This window comes from Trachurus trachurus, assembly GCF_905171665.1.
Source record: "Trachurus trachurus genome assembly, chromosome: 17".
Lineage (NCBI taxonomy): Eukaryota > Metazoa > Chordata > Actinopteri > Carangiformes > Carangidae > Trachurus > Trachurus trachurus.
Window position 1 is genome coordinate 14,239,300 of NC_139900.1, and position 18,330 is coordinate 14,257,629.

Sequence of the window (18,330 nt, forward strand, 5' to 3'; positions counted from 1 at the left end):
ATTCTCATGCATTTGCATTGACCTCCTTGCAGATAACACAGCAGTCCTCTCCAAAATAATAGGGCCTAATCACCTGACAATCTCTGGTATCCAGTGGTGCCTGCACAATATACAGTTTTAACTGTTGTTTTGAGGAACTACTCACCACAGCCGGACAGTAAGCAGTGTGGTAGAAGTTGAAGATATAAACAAGAAACTAAAACGATGATATTCAAATGTTAGTTAGAACTTTTTAGGTTAGAATTACACTATGACAGAGGTTGTGCAGGTTAGACCAAAACATTCACAGGGTATATTCACATCAAAAAGCATCAATATTATCATAATCTATGCATTCGTACTGTAAAGCCTTTAGAAACTATCTAAGAGGTCGTCATCTTTCATCACACAATCAACAGGCAAGCATCCATCTTGAGCCACACACAAACCGCACATAGAGCACATATTGAAAAGTCAAAAAGGATTAGCCTATAGACTGCAAAAGGTGTTAAGGCCCCTCCAGGGCTTAATTTGTGCCGGATCCTGCCGGAACAAGATCCGGCACCTCGCCGAGTGGATCCGGGACCTCCTCTGTCAATCAAATAGGCCTACGTGCAGTGGCGGCCTTAGACATCTGGGGGCCCGTTTCAATATTTCATATGAGGCCCTACCCTGTTAAACAAAATTATTTGCCAGCTATGTGCCCATGTGTCGCTGATGCTTTCAACCCTGAAAGGACGCAGTAAACGCACTATCCATGCATCCCAGGTACGCACAACACATTAAGTGTTAAAATCACTATCAGGGCAAGAAACCAGGACTTCGCAGAAAAAACGAGGACTGAAGTTGGTTTTCATCAAAAAGCAAAATCATTATGTAGCCTACATTTTCAGACAAACTACAGGCTTTAACAATATTCTGAATTTAAATTGGCAACAAAAGTAATGAGAGCAAAGTGCTCCGCGTTATTTCAGCACCACGGACAAGGAAAGGACGAGACATGCGGACAGACAGACGTCTACAGGCGCTGATCCTGTCGGTGCTGCGGTGCTGGAGCAGCAGACAGACAGCTGTCTCCTCCATTATTACAATCTGTAAATAAGCTGCCAATAATATCACATTTTAGTTGTGCTCTCGCTGTGTTTTATTTCTCTGTTAAGTTAGGACGTACTCATAGATCGCCTGTTTGGAGGCATTTTAACCCGAGGAAAAAAAGGAAAGAGGAGGAAAGTGATTGACAGACGTCAATCATCAGGTTACGCAACTGGGCGCACGTCAGGAGGAAAGCAGGAAAAACACACACTAAGAGAAAAGGAATAATACTGGGAGAAGGAAAACGATGGTCTATTGATAGTTTGCGGGCCGTTTTCAAAGGTAAGCCTACGTTGTTATTGATATTTCCTGCCGTATTATTAATTAGGAGCGATTAGTGTGCAAAGAGAGAGGCCACTTTGTCATTTCTTATTACAAGTGTAACAAGGACCTGTAAGTACACCAAAATACACTATGTATTTACAATGTAAGTACATGTTATTACATACGGTTACATAGGTAATAATTAATTAGGTAGATACACAGGAACAAGGAACCCTTAAAATAAAGTGTTACCTTGCATTTTTATAATCTTTGTTCAAGTCTTTATTTTATATACCAAAGGTTTATTGCATTTTTATAATCTTTGTTCACGTCTTTATTCTATATAAGCAACAGTTTATTGCATTTGTATAATCTTTGTTCAATGTAGGTCAGAAGGAGGGTCTATTGCCTTTTGTCTTTATATAAGCACAGTATTGCCTTTTTAGTCTATTGTCTTTTTGTTTTATTCAATAGTTCACACTGAAGATTAAATGCATTTTAACAAAAACATGGTTGCTCATTTCAACTTCTTCAAAAAATAAGTTATTTTTCCTTAAATAGCCTAATAGCCGGTATTCAGTTATCTATACGAACAATTAAAAGCCGGCCGGGTCAGAACAAACAAACAAACAAACAAACAAAACTCTTCCAACTTTGTGGACTGTCTGTGAAGACTGACGGGAGTGAAGCCGACCTCATCCTCTGCCTGCCGGTGGGACAAATTGCACTGTCGGATCTGGGTCTCCGTGTCCGGAACCCGTTCGGGATGACTTGAATGGTGCTGAAGCGCTATGGCGCAACGGACACAGAGACCCAGGTCGGACAGCGCAGCCAGGGGAACAGCACATGAGGAAGATGATGAACTCAGATAAAAGCCATAGCGACTCTGAATTTCACCGCATCGGGGTCATTTTTCAGGTGTGTTAAAAGTCATTTAAGCGCCGCACGTCTCGCCTCCTGTGCGCTCCTCCCCTCTGTCCCCCCCCCCCCCCCCCCCCCCCCGGAACAGCACCCTCTCAGTGTTCCGGGACCTACACATGGACAAATTAAGCACTGGGCCCCTCTCATGATGAATAAACAGACATCTGTGCTCCTGGCTGCGACTGTAGGCTACATAAAAAACAGCTCCAGACCGCTCCAGACACAGAGGTTAATATAATATATCCACACCACCAACAGCAGCACCACAGTTAGGTGTTAACTTACTGTACATAGGCCTACTCATATAACCAGGAGAAACGGTTATAGGTAACCAGCTAGCCTAGCACAGCCACACAGATACAGAAAAGAACAGACACATACGGTAAATTAAATCTGACTCACATCATTAGACATCGAAGACAATCGTCTTTTCCTGGATGAGGCGGGGTGTTGCTCCTTGATAGTTTAATGTGGTAATCCTGGTGCGTCTGTTGTTGTTGTCGTGTTGCTCATTCAGCTGCTGACAAATCTCCACCAGCTCTATGATTAGCAACAGAGGGGAAACGCTAATGCTAATATTAGCGTTAAAGCTAGCATCATCCCCTTTAGCATTTTCATGAATTGTTGACTTTGTTGTGTTTGTTGACAGCAATACAGTTTTGCTCAGAGTCACTTCTCCACAGATATTTTCGTCGAAATTTTGATAGTTTTCGTATGCGAGTTAGTCTCAATCAACCTACACAAACTTGGCCTTCCTTCCTTTGTTAGCTGTCCATTTGTCCACCAAATGTCGCGCGGAGTTTCCATGAGCTCGCGCGCACTGTGTCGAACACCCACGCCACGCGGCCAAAAGAAATGGATACATATATTTTTGTGTCTGTATGTGTGTCTCTGTGGATTTGTCCTTAATCGCCTACCAACGCCCAAGACTTGCATTCACTTTAGGCAATTGTTTGAATGGTGATCTTACATTTTCCCCCACTAGGCTATATGATAATTATTTTTCACATCACAAATGTTCACAGCAAGTGTTCTTCTTGCGAATTATTGTTGACACTGGCTGTCATTTTTGGGTCATTGTCATGCTACAGAATAAAGTTGGGACCAATCAGGCCTTTCAGATGGTATTGCATATGTATAATGGATAAGAGTCAAAACATCCGAACTGCCTCAAACTTTTGCACAGTAGCCTACTGTATATCATGTTACTTTATGAATTCATTTTGACAGGACTTTTGTTTAGTAGGCTAGACTTTCCCATCATAAAATGAAATGTCACTTAACATAATCTTTCTTTACCATTTTAATGATGTTCAACAATAGAATGCATACTTGTTAAAATTAACTTCTGAATGCTGTACAAAACAAAAATAACCAAAACAAATAAAACTGAAAGGAACTCGCAATCATACACAGTAGGTCAAGTTCTACCAGACAGTGCAACAGGCTCTCTGGTTCTCCTTACATTTACTAACAAGGCAATTATGAAGTATGTACAAATGCATAGAGATTGTATTCAAGCAATATATTTTTATCACAAGAAGATGCATAGAGTATCCAGCATATAGCACATGGTCAGTGTCACCAAAACATAATTCATGCTTTCAGACAGAGCAAATGCAGGTTGATAAATATGCTTGAACACCATTTTAAAAAGTAGGAAGCAAAGTATGACTTCCCTTTATAATCAAGTAGAAAAATAGTTTGACTTTCAGTACCAATGTTTAAAATAAACCGTCGGCTTCTGAAGATATGTATTGGATTTTAAATACATGTGGGCAGAGTAAGATGTGACACTGAAACACACAAGTGAGTCATTCCCCACAGTTATCTCACCATTTGATTTGACCAAAAAAAGAAAAAATCCCTTTATGTGACTTTGTGGAAACAGAAATCATAAAAGACCAAGCCATCAGCAGATGCTGACAGTGATTTTATGTTGACAATATGAGTAAATTACCTGATAATCTGTTTCGGGCTGCAATTTATTTTCACATTGACATCTGCCATCCACTTTCTTAATTTATCAGTTCATCATTGAATGTATAAAATGTCAATAATGAAAATATCAGTTTCTTAGAGGCAAAGGTGATATCTCCAGATTCCTTGTTTTATACAACTAACAGTCCAAAACAAAGACAGACAATAAAAAATGCAGCAAATCCTCTGTTGAGAAGCTAAAACCAGACATTCATTTTTGTCAGAAAAAAACAATAATTTTAATAATTGCAGATTTTTATACCACTTTTCAATCCGACAGGATAAAGACTATTTTCCTTGTATTGTTGTTGTTTAGGGGAAATACCCCCCCTTTTTTTTAAATCTCAAGTTTGGACCTTTTTGTTTCTCACGACTTGTCATCACATTCAAATTTAATTTTCATTAGGAGATAAGGAGAAACGCTGTAACAGGACAATTCAGAAAACAATACCAAACATCACCAACGTGCAGATCTAATGTTTGAATATCTTTCGGGTATTGGGTTTGGGCTCTTCAAAACAAGATATTTGATGTCACTTCGGGCTGAGGGAACTATCAATTTCTCAGTTTTCAGACATTTTACTGACAAAACGATCAATCAAGAAAACAACTGGCAGAATACTGATAATGAAAATAATTGTTAATGCAGCCCAGAGTGAACTGATGCAGTATAATCTTGAAGAATGTTTGTGCAAAAATAGACCAGACACAGCCATGTGAAATAAATGAAAATGAATCAGAAAAACGTTCACCTACAGGTGTTAAAACTCCTTTTTAGTAAAGAATAATAAAGTGACAGAGTGAGTGCATGTGGCAGAGGGTGAAGATGGCAAACAGTATGAGGGGGGACCTCCTCTACAAAGATGACACACTCTGCCCTGTCTATTAGTGCATTATAACTTGAGCAGCATAGAACCATGCACCAACCCACGGCAGAAACAACAGTCACGAATGTATATAAGAATCTCTGTGCCATTGTCTTGCATCTCTGTCTCTATCTCTGCCTCGATCCCTATCTCTGTCACGCTCCCTGTCCTTGTGTCTTTCTCTGTCACAGTCTCTGTCTCTCTCTCTGTCTCTGCCATGGTGATGGTGGTGGTAGTTGTGATGATTGTGTACAGGATAGTGATCCGTGTGGTGTGTCCGTGGTTGCATATGCTGGTGGTGCCTGTGCTGCCGATTGCGTTCGTTGTGCTCCTGCTCATAGTCTTCTTCGACGTGTGGCTGGCTGTTACCACGATGATGCTGACGGTGGTGATGGTGATGATGGTGGTTGCTGCTGTTATGATGGTGATGGTTATGGCCCCGGTGGTTATAGCGAACCTCCTCCTCGTCTTCTTCTACCAGATCCTCCACTAGTTCCTCCTCCCTCTCCTCTGGCAGATGCCTCCGGGGGAGTCTCTGGCTGTAATCCCTACTTGACTGTATTTCCATGCCGCCGGATGTTTGGCTGTGCTGGACTTGGCTGTGGTGCTCCATCCGACGGTGGTGGTGGTGATGGTGGTGGTGATGGGTGTGCTGGGGTCTCTTTGGTTCAGTCCTCAGGAGCCGCTCTTCCTCCTCTCTTTGGCCGTCCTCAGCCTTCTGCTCCTGAGCCTGGGCTGTAGGGGGTTCCTCGTCTAGGTGGTTCTCCTGGGAACCCTTCCTCTTCGGAGCTGCTGACTTTTTGTTCTTCTGCTCATCCTGTAACAAAAAAACAACAACATAATGTCACCTTACTAATTTGACTAGTCACAAAATATATGTGCTATACAGTACACAGAGGTTTTTGTTAAAGCAAAAAAATACCAAACATCACCAACGTGCAGATCTAATGTTTGAATATCTTTCAGGTATTGGGTTTGGACTCTTCAAAACAAGATATTTGATGTCACTTCGGCCTGAGGGAACTATCAATTTTTCAGTTTTCAGACATTTTACTGACAAAACGATCAATCAAGAAAACAACTGGCAGAACTGGTAATGCAGCCCAGAGTGAACTGATGCAGTATAATCTTGAAGAATGTTTGAACAAAAATAGACCACACAGCCATGTGAAATAAATGAAAATGAATCAGAAAAACGTTCACCTACAGGTGTTAAAACTCCTTTTAGTAAAGAATAATAAAGTGACAGAGTGAGTGCATGTGGCAGAGGGTGAAGAGCATGTCTTCAAATTCAGGCATCTACACTTGTGTTTTCACAGACACACAGACAGCTGCCTCCATGTAGCTGTATTGGCAGTCACACTAGAGGCAATTTGAATATTGTTGGATGGAAATTGTCGATGGAAATACTTTTGAACAGTCAATGCAGCCTTGTGTATCTGCTCTCACAAAGGCTCAGGCTTCCCTGCACCTACTGTTTATTTTGAGTATTTTCACTTTATCATGCATAGTTTTTAAGTGTTTTTAATGTATTTATTTTATGAGATTGCTACATTATACCAGAGTATGAAATAAAATATAATGATTGAATGTACAACTTAGCTATTTGTGGATTTTAACAAGGCGATGGATCATTTTCAACCAACAACAAGGAAAGGGGAACAATAGTTTTTACTGAACATTCAATCAGGCTCTATGAAAAATGATCGTGAGATCAGTTTGACAGTCAGATCTTTGGTCTGACATATTTCCCACTATTCTTTAACAGTTCGGTCAACAACTACACAATGTGCAGAGTTCAGTTTTACCAATATATATATATCAGACACATTTTTACATCAACAGCAACTTCTTGCACTAATTCTGACCAATTTCTGTCACCATGTAGTGCATGGTAAAGAAGTCTAAGAAATCTTAGATATAATATCTTTAAATTGTAACTTTACCATTTTGCAGCAAGTTGCCAAATCATTAAATTGAAAATGTGTGACATTCCAGTAAGGGGCTTTCTGCTTTTTGGGTTGTTTGTAGTCAGTCAGATGTTTAACAATGGACCATACAAGTTCTTTCTACCTAACTTCTAAAGAAGGTGCTGCTGTAACCACTCTCCTTCACTGCTGTTGCATGGTGAAAATGCAGCTATAGCAGAATTTGAAGGTGTCTCACTCACCAGAGGTAGACCTATCTCATTTCAGCAACTTTCCAGTGGAGTAGGATGAGGAGAAATGAAATGAAAATGTTAGATGAAAAACAAATGGACACAGATAAAGATGCAGCACACTGTGAAGTTTCTGTTGTTGCATTACTATTCCTACTAAAATGGAAATTACAATGCATTCAGCAGACACCCTGTATGGATGAGATGAGAGGGATGAGATGAGATGAAAGTATGAAATCTTTGAAAATGATATCATACTCTGCTACTTTAATTTTTCTGTAGTGTTTTTTTCACCATCTGTGTCTGATGTACCGTTATTCCTGAAGGATTGGTGGGCAGTGTATTCTGGGCCAGCTGGGCCACCATCGCATTGGTAGGCTCCATTTCTGGTGGATGAGTAGCTCTCCAGTAGGACTCCAGGTAATCAGCAATGTGCTCACAGGCGTCTGTTAGCTGGTTTTCATCTAAGATGACATCAAACATTTCCTACAGAAAAAACAAAAAATTATAACAATAACTGAATAACCTTGATCATCTGAAAACATGGCTCCAACATTTTACTTTTATTTTATTTTATTTCATTTTTCATACTGACATCCACAAGCTGCTAAACTCCCAAACGTGACTGTAAAGTAGTCAGGGGAATAGAATAGAAGTCAAGGCCCGCCATCATAGTTCTACCTTATACCAAACTCTTTTGCATTGTCATTTATTAACAGATTCACAACTTCAGCTACTGAAACAAAGTTAAACGTATACCTCGGGACAAAAACAGACATGATGTAATGTATGACACAATATCAGCCAGTGCATTTATTTATTTCATTTACCACCACATCAATTCCACACAATGGCCACTAGATGGCACTCACCGGCGGACACTGAGCGAGTTTATCTGCTGCCACCAGCTGCACATTGAGGTGTTTGGTCTGAGACTTCCCTCTTGTCTTGATCAGTCTGGTCAACACCTACACAACATGAGAGAACAGAGGGAGGAGATCGAAGAAGCAGAAACAGAAATTTGTTAACTGCAAATGCAGATATTATCGAGATCATCAAGGCTTTCAGATACACATGCTATAGAAATTACTGAAAGAACTGAGGGGAAGTCGGTCGAAATGAGGGTGCTGATCTCTTTTGGGAAAACATACTTTATCTAACTAAAGGCACTCTCTGGTGAAGTTTACCTTTGGTGAGGAGATCTTGACATAGACCAGGATTGGAGCAAGGGAGGTCTTGGACACCTGGAGAGGGTGGTTGATTGTGTCTGCATCTAGAACCACCAGCTGCAGGCTGCGGGCGAGCTCAAAAATACGCTCCACCTCCCCCTGGATCTGGGCTGCAAAAGCAGAAAAAACATGATGTTGACACCTGAGGTAGAGGAAAGCTGTCAGTCATACAATGTTAACTTTGTGATTTGCATCAAAAATAACCCAGGTAACTTAGATAATTGACCTACTGTTTTTAATAGTAGTTTTATGTATTAATCATGATCATTCATTTGCAATTGCAATGTAAATGTAATGTAAAGTGATATCATAATGTTCTTTTTAAACTTTTCTGTATTAGCATGAGAGTGTCTGAAAATTTTGTTTGTTTTTTCAATCCGTTAAGCTGAAGCTGGAAATGAATGATCAAGTAAAACGTTTAGAAAGTTCATTCTTGATCTTGGAAACAGTAACTGAGTGAATGATCTCATCACAAGGTCCAATTATGTACCTCTCTGAAAGTTTATCATATCAACCATATCATACATATATAGATGCAGGAGGATGTGGTGATATGGTTTGTTCAACAAAAATTACAAACTGGTTTTGTACGTAACATTTTATCCGTGTTTCTATGTAAGAATCAAAAAGGAAAAAGTTTGTCATATTCATGTTTCTGATGAACATACAAAGCAAAGAGCACACAGACCTGTCATCAAGTGGTGTATTTGTATGTTCCTGAGTAACTAATCCATCAAGATAACTAGGATGTACAGTACAGTATTACACTCATGGGAGGAGTAATTCAGAGTTTGACCGCTAGAGGGAGAGCAAGAAAGCAGGGCATGGAGAAGGCTATGACTTTAGGACTTTTCAGACTCTCAAATAACAGCAAATGACATGTCACATTTTTGTAAACCCACTAAAAAATAATCTTGATCTAAATTCAGTCAATTTTTATCTGTTGTTGAGAGGCTGCTGGTGCTGATATGAGGTAATGGAAGGAAGTAAGGAAGGAAGGTGGAGGTGGGGCGTTAAAACACACATGGGCTACCAGTGCTTTCAGTCATACATACCGGCAGCATCTGGGATGAGAGAGCAATGAGAAAGACAAGAGTAGAGAAAACCAAGTAAATCTTATCCCCTTTCTGTTCTACTCTTATTCTTTCTTCCTCTAATCAAAGGGAGCGTTAAGACGAGCCTACTGTACAATGTCACTGGGACAAAGACACTCTGTTTTCATGAATGAGTGTTCATGCGTGCAGTGAATATACAAAGAAAATAATATAAAAATAGACTGCACAGTATTTCACTAAAATAAAGAAAAAGTGCAGGTCTGACACATTAATCCCACACCTGGGTCAGACAGTATCACTGACGTGTTTTAACCTAATTAGAGTTCCAAGTGGGGAAGGTTTGCCACAGGGGACAAAACAATGAATGCCAGAGGGCTAACACAATTATGAGAAGTTATTTTAAAAATCAATTTGGTGTTACTGCTGCAACCAATACAATCTGAGCTGTCCTGATGCAGTAAACCCCAACCATCTGGCTCTACAGATGGATAAAAGAAGGAGATGATTTGTAATGACCAGTAATGGCGGTTTGGGATGATAAAGCCATTTACTGCACCTAAACAGGAGCGGGTGTTGGACCGGTCCATTAAGGCCTTTTTGCCAGGGTTGTTGAGGATGGACCTTTTAGCCAGAGAGATGTCTGCTGTCACCCGTGTGATAGTAATTCTGGAGGGGAGACAAAGCAACAAGAACGATTACACAGTTGTGATTTTCATCATGTTTTATTTCTGCATGAAAAAAGGGAATAATCAAATCAGAACTTACCTGCCTTCAAATCGATGTTTCAAATAGTCAAATAGTGCTTTTTGCATCATATCTGTCACCTTGGATTGCACAGAAAACATTGATTTTAGACAAAACTCCCCTTTATTCAGGTTCGACAGAAAATAACATTCTCAGCTTTCATAGCATTTCAGACAGTGTGAGGCAAACTCACCTCTAAGCCCTTCAGTGACGGTCCCATTAGAACCACAGGACGCATTGTAGGCACTACATCATACATAGCCACCTGCTCCCCCTACAGCAGCAAAAACAACAACCATTCATTGTATTCGCAAGCAACATAATCACTAAAGCTTTCATTTGACAACCTCAGTACTCCCCCATTCACAGTGTTTGGATCAATTACCTTTTCTACTTGGTATCCCTGACAATATTATTGTGATTAAATGAATACCAGACACATGAGCTTTTAGCATAAAAAGAAGTATTGACATTAATTTACTCCTTTGGTCCCTAACAAATGAACAAATACATAAACATAGAAATGACAGAGAATAAATTGGTTATTTCTATTAATTTAACCGTTGATTAATCAAATCCGTCAAACATTTGCTGGCTCTGTCTTGTCGTATATGTCGTATATGTGTATATATACACACAGTACCTTCTGCACCTTTTCTGCAATTTGAATTAATCCTTAAGTGCAGTGCTGTTCATTTATTGAAATGTTTTATTAAGGTTCATTGATCCACTGAATATCTGTAGATTTTTTCGAATGACAAAAATAACATTTGTTTACAGTCCTTTGTGCTTTAGATAAATTCATAAAAAGGTGGTTTAATTTTACTGAGACACATCACATGATAAGATTAAACATCTACAGCTCAGGAAATTAGTTCAATATAACGTTTCATTATCTTAACTTTTTCACAAACTGGACTCTACATACTTTACATGAAAAATATTAAGAAACAACAGGATGTAAGAGAAAGTCAACAAAGCAATAAACATTCATTCACTTACCGGTTTCTTTTTCACCTGCTGATTGGCTGTTCATAGAGAATGATAAGAGAGATATTCATGTTAACTCACAGATTATTAAAACTAACATCAAATGATCTTTTTTACACATTTTAGTGCACACTGGCCTTGTGATGGAGGAGTGTATTTCTTTGAGTTCATATCTTGAGTTGCTTGAGATGCAGCTTTGCTGAAATGAGAGAAAAATCCAGAATTAGCTCACGTTTCATTTTCTCCGTCGAAAACAGAGCTTTTCTTACACTCCAATTTCTAACGCTTGAGTCAAGATGAAAAGGGAGCACTTTATGTCTATTCAATAAAAGATTTTGTGCTTTGAGTATATCTGTATCTTCTTATGAAACACAGCCATATAAAGCTTAGAGAGTAAATCCCTTCAAGTGATTCAGCACATACAGTCGCCACCAAAGCCAAATTTCCAAGATCCCCTAGATGTGTTTCTGTCAGCCTAACTAGGTCAAGTCAAAATCTGGCAGTGTGTAGTGGATCTTCTTCTCTGCTGGGCTGATTAGAGTAAAAAACAAAACACTGAGCAACCAAAGGATTCCTACTTTTAGATTTTCTGTCTCTAACAAGTTCCACTGATGTCTCTTGGTTTTACAACATGGTGAAATTAACAGAAATCTTACAAGACAATGAAAATATATTCAAATATACCAAAATTGTTATCATTTTTCTTATCTTATTTTTCTTATCATTTATTAAAACAGTCAGTTTGGTTTCAGAATAGCAGATTGTCATGCCGTACAGATTCCTATGCCACTTTCTGATTGCCTCTTGGATGAGAGGTGAAACGTCTTCCTAGACAAATAACTAAGTCCAGTTGCTTTCGATTTAACCTCCTTTGAAATACTATGACCTGGACAAATGAGAATATGCACCGGCCCACTTTCTGATTGGACAAGATCTCAATAATTTCCATTGGATGCCTGGGTGCCATTGGTGGATGATCTCTGAGGCTCTAGGCTGTGGAGGATGTGTGTGGGATTGCAATACAACACCATTTTACATTTGAATCCCTAATTAAATCTAATTAGCTTCCTCTTCCCACATCAGCGTGTAACCAAAGCTTAAATAACTCAAACTAAAATATTTAATTTTGATTATCAATCACCTTCTGTTGACTGCAAACACAGAAATATTACAGGCCCGATTAGCAGCCTAATTACTGGGAGTAATGCGACGCTGATAAACTTAAAACTCTGCATATTTCATTCGCTTTAACGTAGCTAATTTATTTAGTTTTCGTCTTTGATAATTTCATATCTTGCTTCTCTCCACAGAAGAATTCCTGGTGTGAGCTTCACAACACTGATTTCACCGTTCTGGTCAAAATGTTGTTTGACTAATCTCCGGATGTTTTCAAAGAGCATCAGCTGAATGTTAGATAATCCACTGCATGTCACTTAGTGATGATGTTTTGTTTGTACTGTGCCAGTTATTATTATTATTAGCATGACAGGATAAGGCAACACACTGCAGCAGGTTTGTGTGCTGGTGTAAAACTCCTCCTGTTCTGAATCCAGAGGAAAGAGCAGCATGATGTACGTACTTGGCTAAAGCCTTGGCAGCTTTCCTCGCCTGGACTTCTCTTCTGATGAGAATGGTTTCCAGATTGACTGGACTGGGGATGAAGCCCACAACACCATCCTCCTTCACAGGCCGCCCGAGCCACCACTCATTGTTAAATTTCTGGAAATTAAAAAACAAACAGAAAGTGTGAATGGAATAATTTCACTCTGATAATCCACCTGCACTTTGTTACAGATTGTATTTGCATGTGTTTGATTGCAACCTCTTTGACATGTAGGAAGTCTCTGGCTTCAAAGGTGACAGCGTGACCCGGCACGGGGACGTTGTCGTCGTCTGCTGGAGTGTATGAGAAGTTGCAACGCACTGCGAATGCCACAGGTTTGTACTGGGGACACAGGGCAGGTGTTCAAAACAGGTGTTCAAAACATGTTATGCATCATAATCCATACATCACACAAGAACTTCTTTTTTTTAAATTCTCTCTCTTTTCTTTAAGACTTATTTTGAAATGTATTACAGCGTTGGCAACACACACACAGGAACATACAGTCAGAGGGATGAGCACAGGTGTAAAAATTGTCTTCAGTTTCAGGGTCGTGGTTTTGAACTTGCTCACATGACTTGAAATAATAAATATAGTATACATTTTTTTTTTCTTTTCAAACTCTATTTTTTTTATAGTTGTAGTATCCACCTTTTTCCGAACGTGAAAAACGTAAGCCGGTTTTGCTCTTCCGGTGGAATTTTATGTTTACGGTAGTCGCGGTAAATGCATTGATTTTTTTTTTTTTCAAAGAAAATCTGTAAAACGCATGGATCATCACGGCAGCTTTTAACAATGGATATCACACAAATTGACATCCGTATTAAAAGCCAGTGTTAATTTGGGGCGGTGTTTAGCTCACTTGGTAGAGCTGCCACCCCATGTTGAGGCTACAATCTCTCCACTGTGCTATCAATTAAAGGCAATAAAAAGCCCCCAAAAATAGGCCTATACATTTAAAAAAAAAAAAACGCGTTAATAGATCCATGCATTTACCGCAACTATGACAACGACTGAAAACCATGGAAACGTAAACAATTATGTTTATTCCACTGGAAATGCAAAACCGGCTTCCGGTTTTGACCATAGATGACGTTCGTAAATTTGTGGATATACTCTTAAAATATTTTTGTACGAAAATGTACAGAATGTCTCTCTCTTTCTCTTATATTTGGATATTTTTCTACCTTGTTTACCTTCTTGTTGTACTGAATGCTACTGTTACAACCAAATCTCCCATGTGTGGGATCATTAATAGTCTTATGTCTTGTGTTTTTACTAATACCTTTCCCTGCAATGATGAGTCAAACATGTCTGCTGTGAAAGAAAAAGCCAACTGCATCTTCCTGTTTCTGCACAGTAACCTCTGTCTGCACGCTTCCTCCTGATTGAATGCCGGTTGGAGCTGTAATCCTATCAGAGTCAAATGTCAGCGGCATGCCGATCAAGCTGCTAATTACTCCACTTTGGAAAGATGAGGCTGTGGGAGAGGCTGTGGGGTCAGCAGGCGTTCGGCCGAGTGTGTTTGCCGCCTTAATTACAAAGCACCAGTGGGAGCACATTAAATCTGTGGGGGAGGATTTAATTCAATATTCAGTGGGACGTGTATCAGCAGGCGCGGTTGGTGGTTCGGTATGAGTTGAGATAGTCTGAAGTCTTTTGTGTGTAATGGTCTTCATGGTTATTACATCGACAGAAAACAGAAGAGGAACCCCCCCACCCGCCGCCCACCACCCCACCGACCCCACTATAGAGTAAGAAGCTAAAATCGATTTGAGGTGAACTTACTTTCACACTTCCACCTCTCTTATTTTTATTCATTTCCTCTATTTCATTTTTCGCTTGGACCACTATATATTGTAACTATAGTGGAACTATGAATTTCATCTAATTTCATTTCAAGAAGAAGATGCACTTTTCTTTGACCTGGTCTATGCTGTTATTCTGTCTTACTTATTTCACAGTCTGAAAAATCTAAAAGCAAAACAAATTAAGTGTAAAACAACATCTGCTTAATTAATTAACACGTGACGTACCAGATCATTGGGCATATCAGCAAGAGTGAACATTTTTCGTTCAAGGGATGTCAAGGATAAAGACAACAATGACTCATTTTAAACAGCAAATTATTGCTCCGCTAATCCCATGTCCTGGTGTCTGTGCTCCCTGTCTGTGATGTAATCGTGTCCTTGAGAGCAGCTTCTCTGAAAAATGAGTGCGTGTGTGTGTGTGTGTGAGGGCAGAGGTGGTTTGGGTCGGGTCGGGTCGGCCTGGGGTAGGTTGGGTTGAAATCAAGGTGCAACAGTGAGAAAGTACCTTGGCCTTCTCCAGCTGCACCTGGGCGTTTCTTTCCTCAACGACATCCGAATCCTTATGCTCTCCCTGCAGGTGAGACACAGGGTAATGACAGTTTTTAGACACTTACACTGGATATGGATTGCATCGTATTGTAGAATGATTCAGCAGTGTTGTCTTTTTGCACTTCTCTCTAATGATCAATGCATTGGGTTGGGATCACAACAATCAAACCTTGATTAAGCTCTAATAAAGCAAGTATCAGAATATATGTCACAGAATGAGATTTGCACGAACAATTACAAGATTTCAAAACCAAAGTAGAGTCTGAAATGATGAGACTAATGCATTTAGATTCTGATATAGCTCCAGACAGCACAGGCTAGACAAGAAAGTAGTTTTCTTATTAATTATTTAAAAGAGCTCTCCAGCAATTTAGTACTGCACTGCCATAAAGTATGGAGAGACTTGAAAGATACAGATAAAAATAGATGTGAAAAATGAAAGCAGCTGAGAGTGGGCCGCCTTGACTTGCATCCATACTATGAATTAACCCCAGACACTGGACTCTGCGCTGTCCAAAATAAAGCTTGTTAGTGATCCAAGTTAAATCCTCCCGGCCTGATAAACATCCACATCTTTCAAACTCCAGCCCACAGTTTCTTTGTGGAGTTTGCCAAGACAATTTATAAGACTCACATGATGACATTTTTTCTCAGACTTGACAGAGTTTGTCCAGAGCCACAGAAAAAAAAAACATTACACAACTGTTTCACAGCTGCGTGTTAGTTCATATATGGTGTGCTCCTTTCAATCACAGAAACAAACTGTTTTTGTTGTTAAAGTTGTGATTATTGAATAAACAATGATAAACAGTTTTAGTGACTGTATATTTACATGGAAAGGGTCGTAACTTGATGGGAACATGATACCAGCGCCTGGACACTTCACCATTAAGCTAATACACTGATAACATCTGGACACGTCTCCTCATTTTCTGCTCCCTTTTCCCAGAACCCCCATCTCCCTCCCTCTCTCTAACTGTCAAGAGGTGCTGCAGCAGATCCCTCCTGGGACGCTCAGGTTTATGTGCCATGTGTCCCAGAGATTAGATTGTCCCCTCAAAGACATGGTAATTAATGCCCTCTGTGCCTCCCCACCAACACCCACGTCAATCTGGCACTCAAGATACACACTTGCATCCCAAAGTCACAAATCAGCTCTTTGTTGTCGACAGTCTGCTCAGTCTGACGCATTGTAACAACACAGGGATCTGGAGTCCTTGGTGTGTCAAAGTCAATATTCCCACATCTAATCTCAAACTGTTTCCACAAATGGTGAAATTTAATTTAATTCTGTGCATGCTGATGACATTGAAATAATAGCTTCAATATGTCATTGTAGCCTATCTCATAAGTTTGCTTATCCTTCCCAGTGTTTGTTCTACTTTATAGTAACTGACACGTCTTGTGTCCAAAGGGTCTTATATTCTTCTCTTAGATGCACGCATTGGACAATCTGTATGAACAATTTAGTGGTTCACTGCTGAGGTTTGAACAACAGTTGCACAATTCGTTTACTGAGGCTTTAAAAATGATTCCTTCTGTATTGTTTTTAGTTTTCAGTGAGACATTATAGTACCACAAACGTGCTCAGAAGGGATGTAATGACTTTAACAATATTTAAGCCAAACCATTTCTTTGCCCAAATGGTAGATTTACAATCACATGTCTGGAGCTTGGCCAATATCTGAAATTTAATATTACAACACAGTCCAGCCTTAAAATCTCCATGCATAATATTATTGCAGGAGTAATTTCTGAAACAATACATGATTGAACTGTTTATCAAATTTCAGGTAAACAATTCTGCCACGAAAAAGCTGTTCAGCAGGCGAGACTTTACAAGACTGAAAAAAAGAAAAGCAATATTGTGAATGATATCACATATGACAGGAAATACTGCAATATCCAATATTATCAGATATCAGCCCACGTCTGAGGTTTTGTGCTAATGTAAGCCAGTGACTACGCTTTACTGCAGCTGACATAGATCTGCTTAAAAAAAAAAAAAAACACAATAAAAAACGACACTTTCCAATGCTGATGTTAGTTGAAAGTGACAAAGACATGAAGCAAGTTGAAGCATTTCCACTGTAAGTCTGTTCTCTGTTGTGGAGAGTGAAAAATAACAGACCCACAACTACTGCACAGCGATGAGATGCACTGAAATAGAAATTGCGCTGATAAACTGATAAAAGTATGCACATTACCCACCATCAATCTATGTCAGCATAGAAATGAAAAAAATAAACATATTTCATATTATTTAAAGCAAGAACAAACAATACAATAAATCCATGTAGTGTTGCAATAGCGCTACTGTACCAACAATGGACCATAAACTACAACATACAGTATGGTGGGTCTGCTATTAGTCGCTTGTGTTAAGTATACAAACCCACTTTAATCTGCTCCAGTGTTTCAGCTGTTCTACAGGCTGTTCTAGCTACAGTGTGTCAGTGGGTTAAACCTACACACAGGTACAGTAGGACTCAGGACATGAACTCCAACCCGGACCCTTTTAAACCAAAACATGATTTAAAATATTTCCTGGATTGGATGCAGGCAATGTAGGAGCCACTGTTGCATGTTCATTAAAGAGGGGAGTGTGTATGATTGTCAGTCTAGTCTGTGTTCACTGTTCAAACCTCATGCTCAACCAGCAGATAACAATTTCCCTTTGGTTCTCCTTTACCCGCCGCCCACTCTTACTCCCGCTGTTATTCCAAATGAGTGCACACTGCGCTGCCTGACACGAGTGAGACTTTGACAATGATGGATTATGCAGCATGTGATTACTATAGGCCAGTAGTTATGATGGAACTATCTTCAACTCCAACAGACTCAGCTTTAATAGCTTGTGTTATGAAATTAAGTGAGAAGACTGAAGGGGAGTGGGGGAAGGGGGAGGGGGGTGGGAGTGAAGTGAGAGAGAAAAAGAGACTGTATGAAGAGAGGGAAGCAAGGTGACACGTTGAATGAAGAAAGAGAGGAAAAGACAAAACAAGAAACAAGACAGAATGTGAAGATGTAATGGCAGCGCAAATTTGATGCAAAGTTCAGTAGAAAATGTTTGCATGAAACACAAATTA

The 18,330-nt window shown here is 39.6% G+C and overlaps 1 protein-coding gene across 1 annotated transcript in view; it reads right to left on the reverse strand.

Annotated features, from left to right (window-relative positions):
• Positions 1-5,181: 5,181 nt before the first annotated feature.
• Positions 5,182-18,330, reverse strand: part of cacnb2b (calcium channel, voltage-dependent, beta 2b) — a gene marked incomplete at both ends in the record, with an annotated part of 32,124 nt that continues 18,975 nt past the window's right edge. The window contains 12 exons of the mRNA XM_083991666.1: positions 5,182-5,919; positions 7,573-7,746; positions 8,133-8,228; positions 8,448-8,599; positions 10,101-10,210; positions 10,310-10,368; positions 10,482-10,562; positions 11,291-11,316; positions 11,410-11,477; positions 12,858-12,997; positions 13,101-13,223; positions 15,198-15,263. Of these exons, the coding sequence (XP_083847792.1) occupies positions 5,182-5,919; positions 7,573-7,746; positions 8,133-8,228; positions 8,448-8,599; positions 10,101-10,210; positions 10,310-10,368; positions 10,482-10,562; positions 11,291-11,316; positions 11,410-11,477; positions 12,858-12,997; positions 13,101-13,223; positions 15,198-15,263 (1,833 nt within the window). The remainder of the gene's footprint in view (positions 5,920-7,572; positions 7,747-8,132; positions 8,229-8,447; positions 8,600-10,100; positions 10,211-10,309; positions 10,369-10,481; positions 10,563-11,290; positions 11,317-11,409; positions 11,478-12,857; positions 12,998-13,100; positions 13,224-15,197; positions 15,264-18,330) is intronic.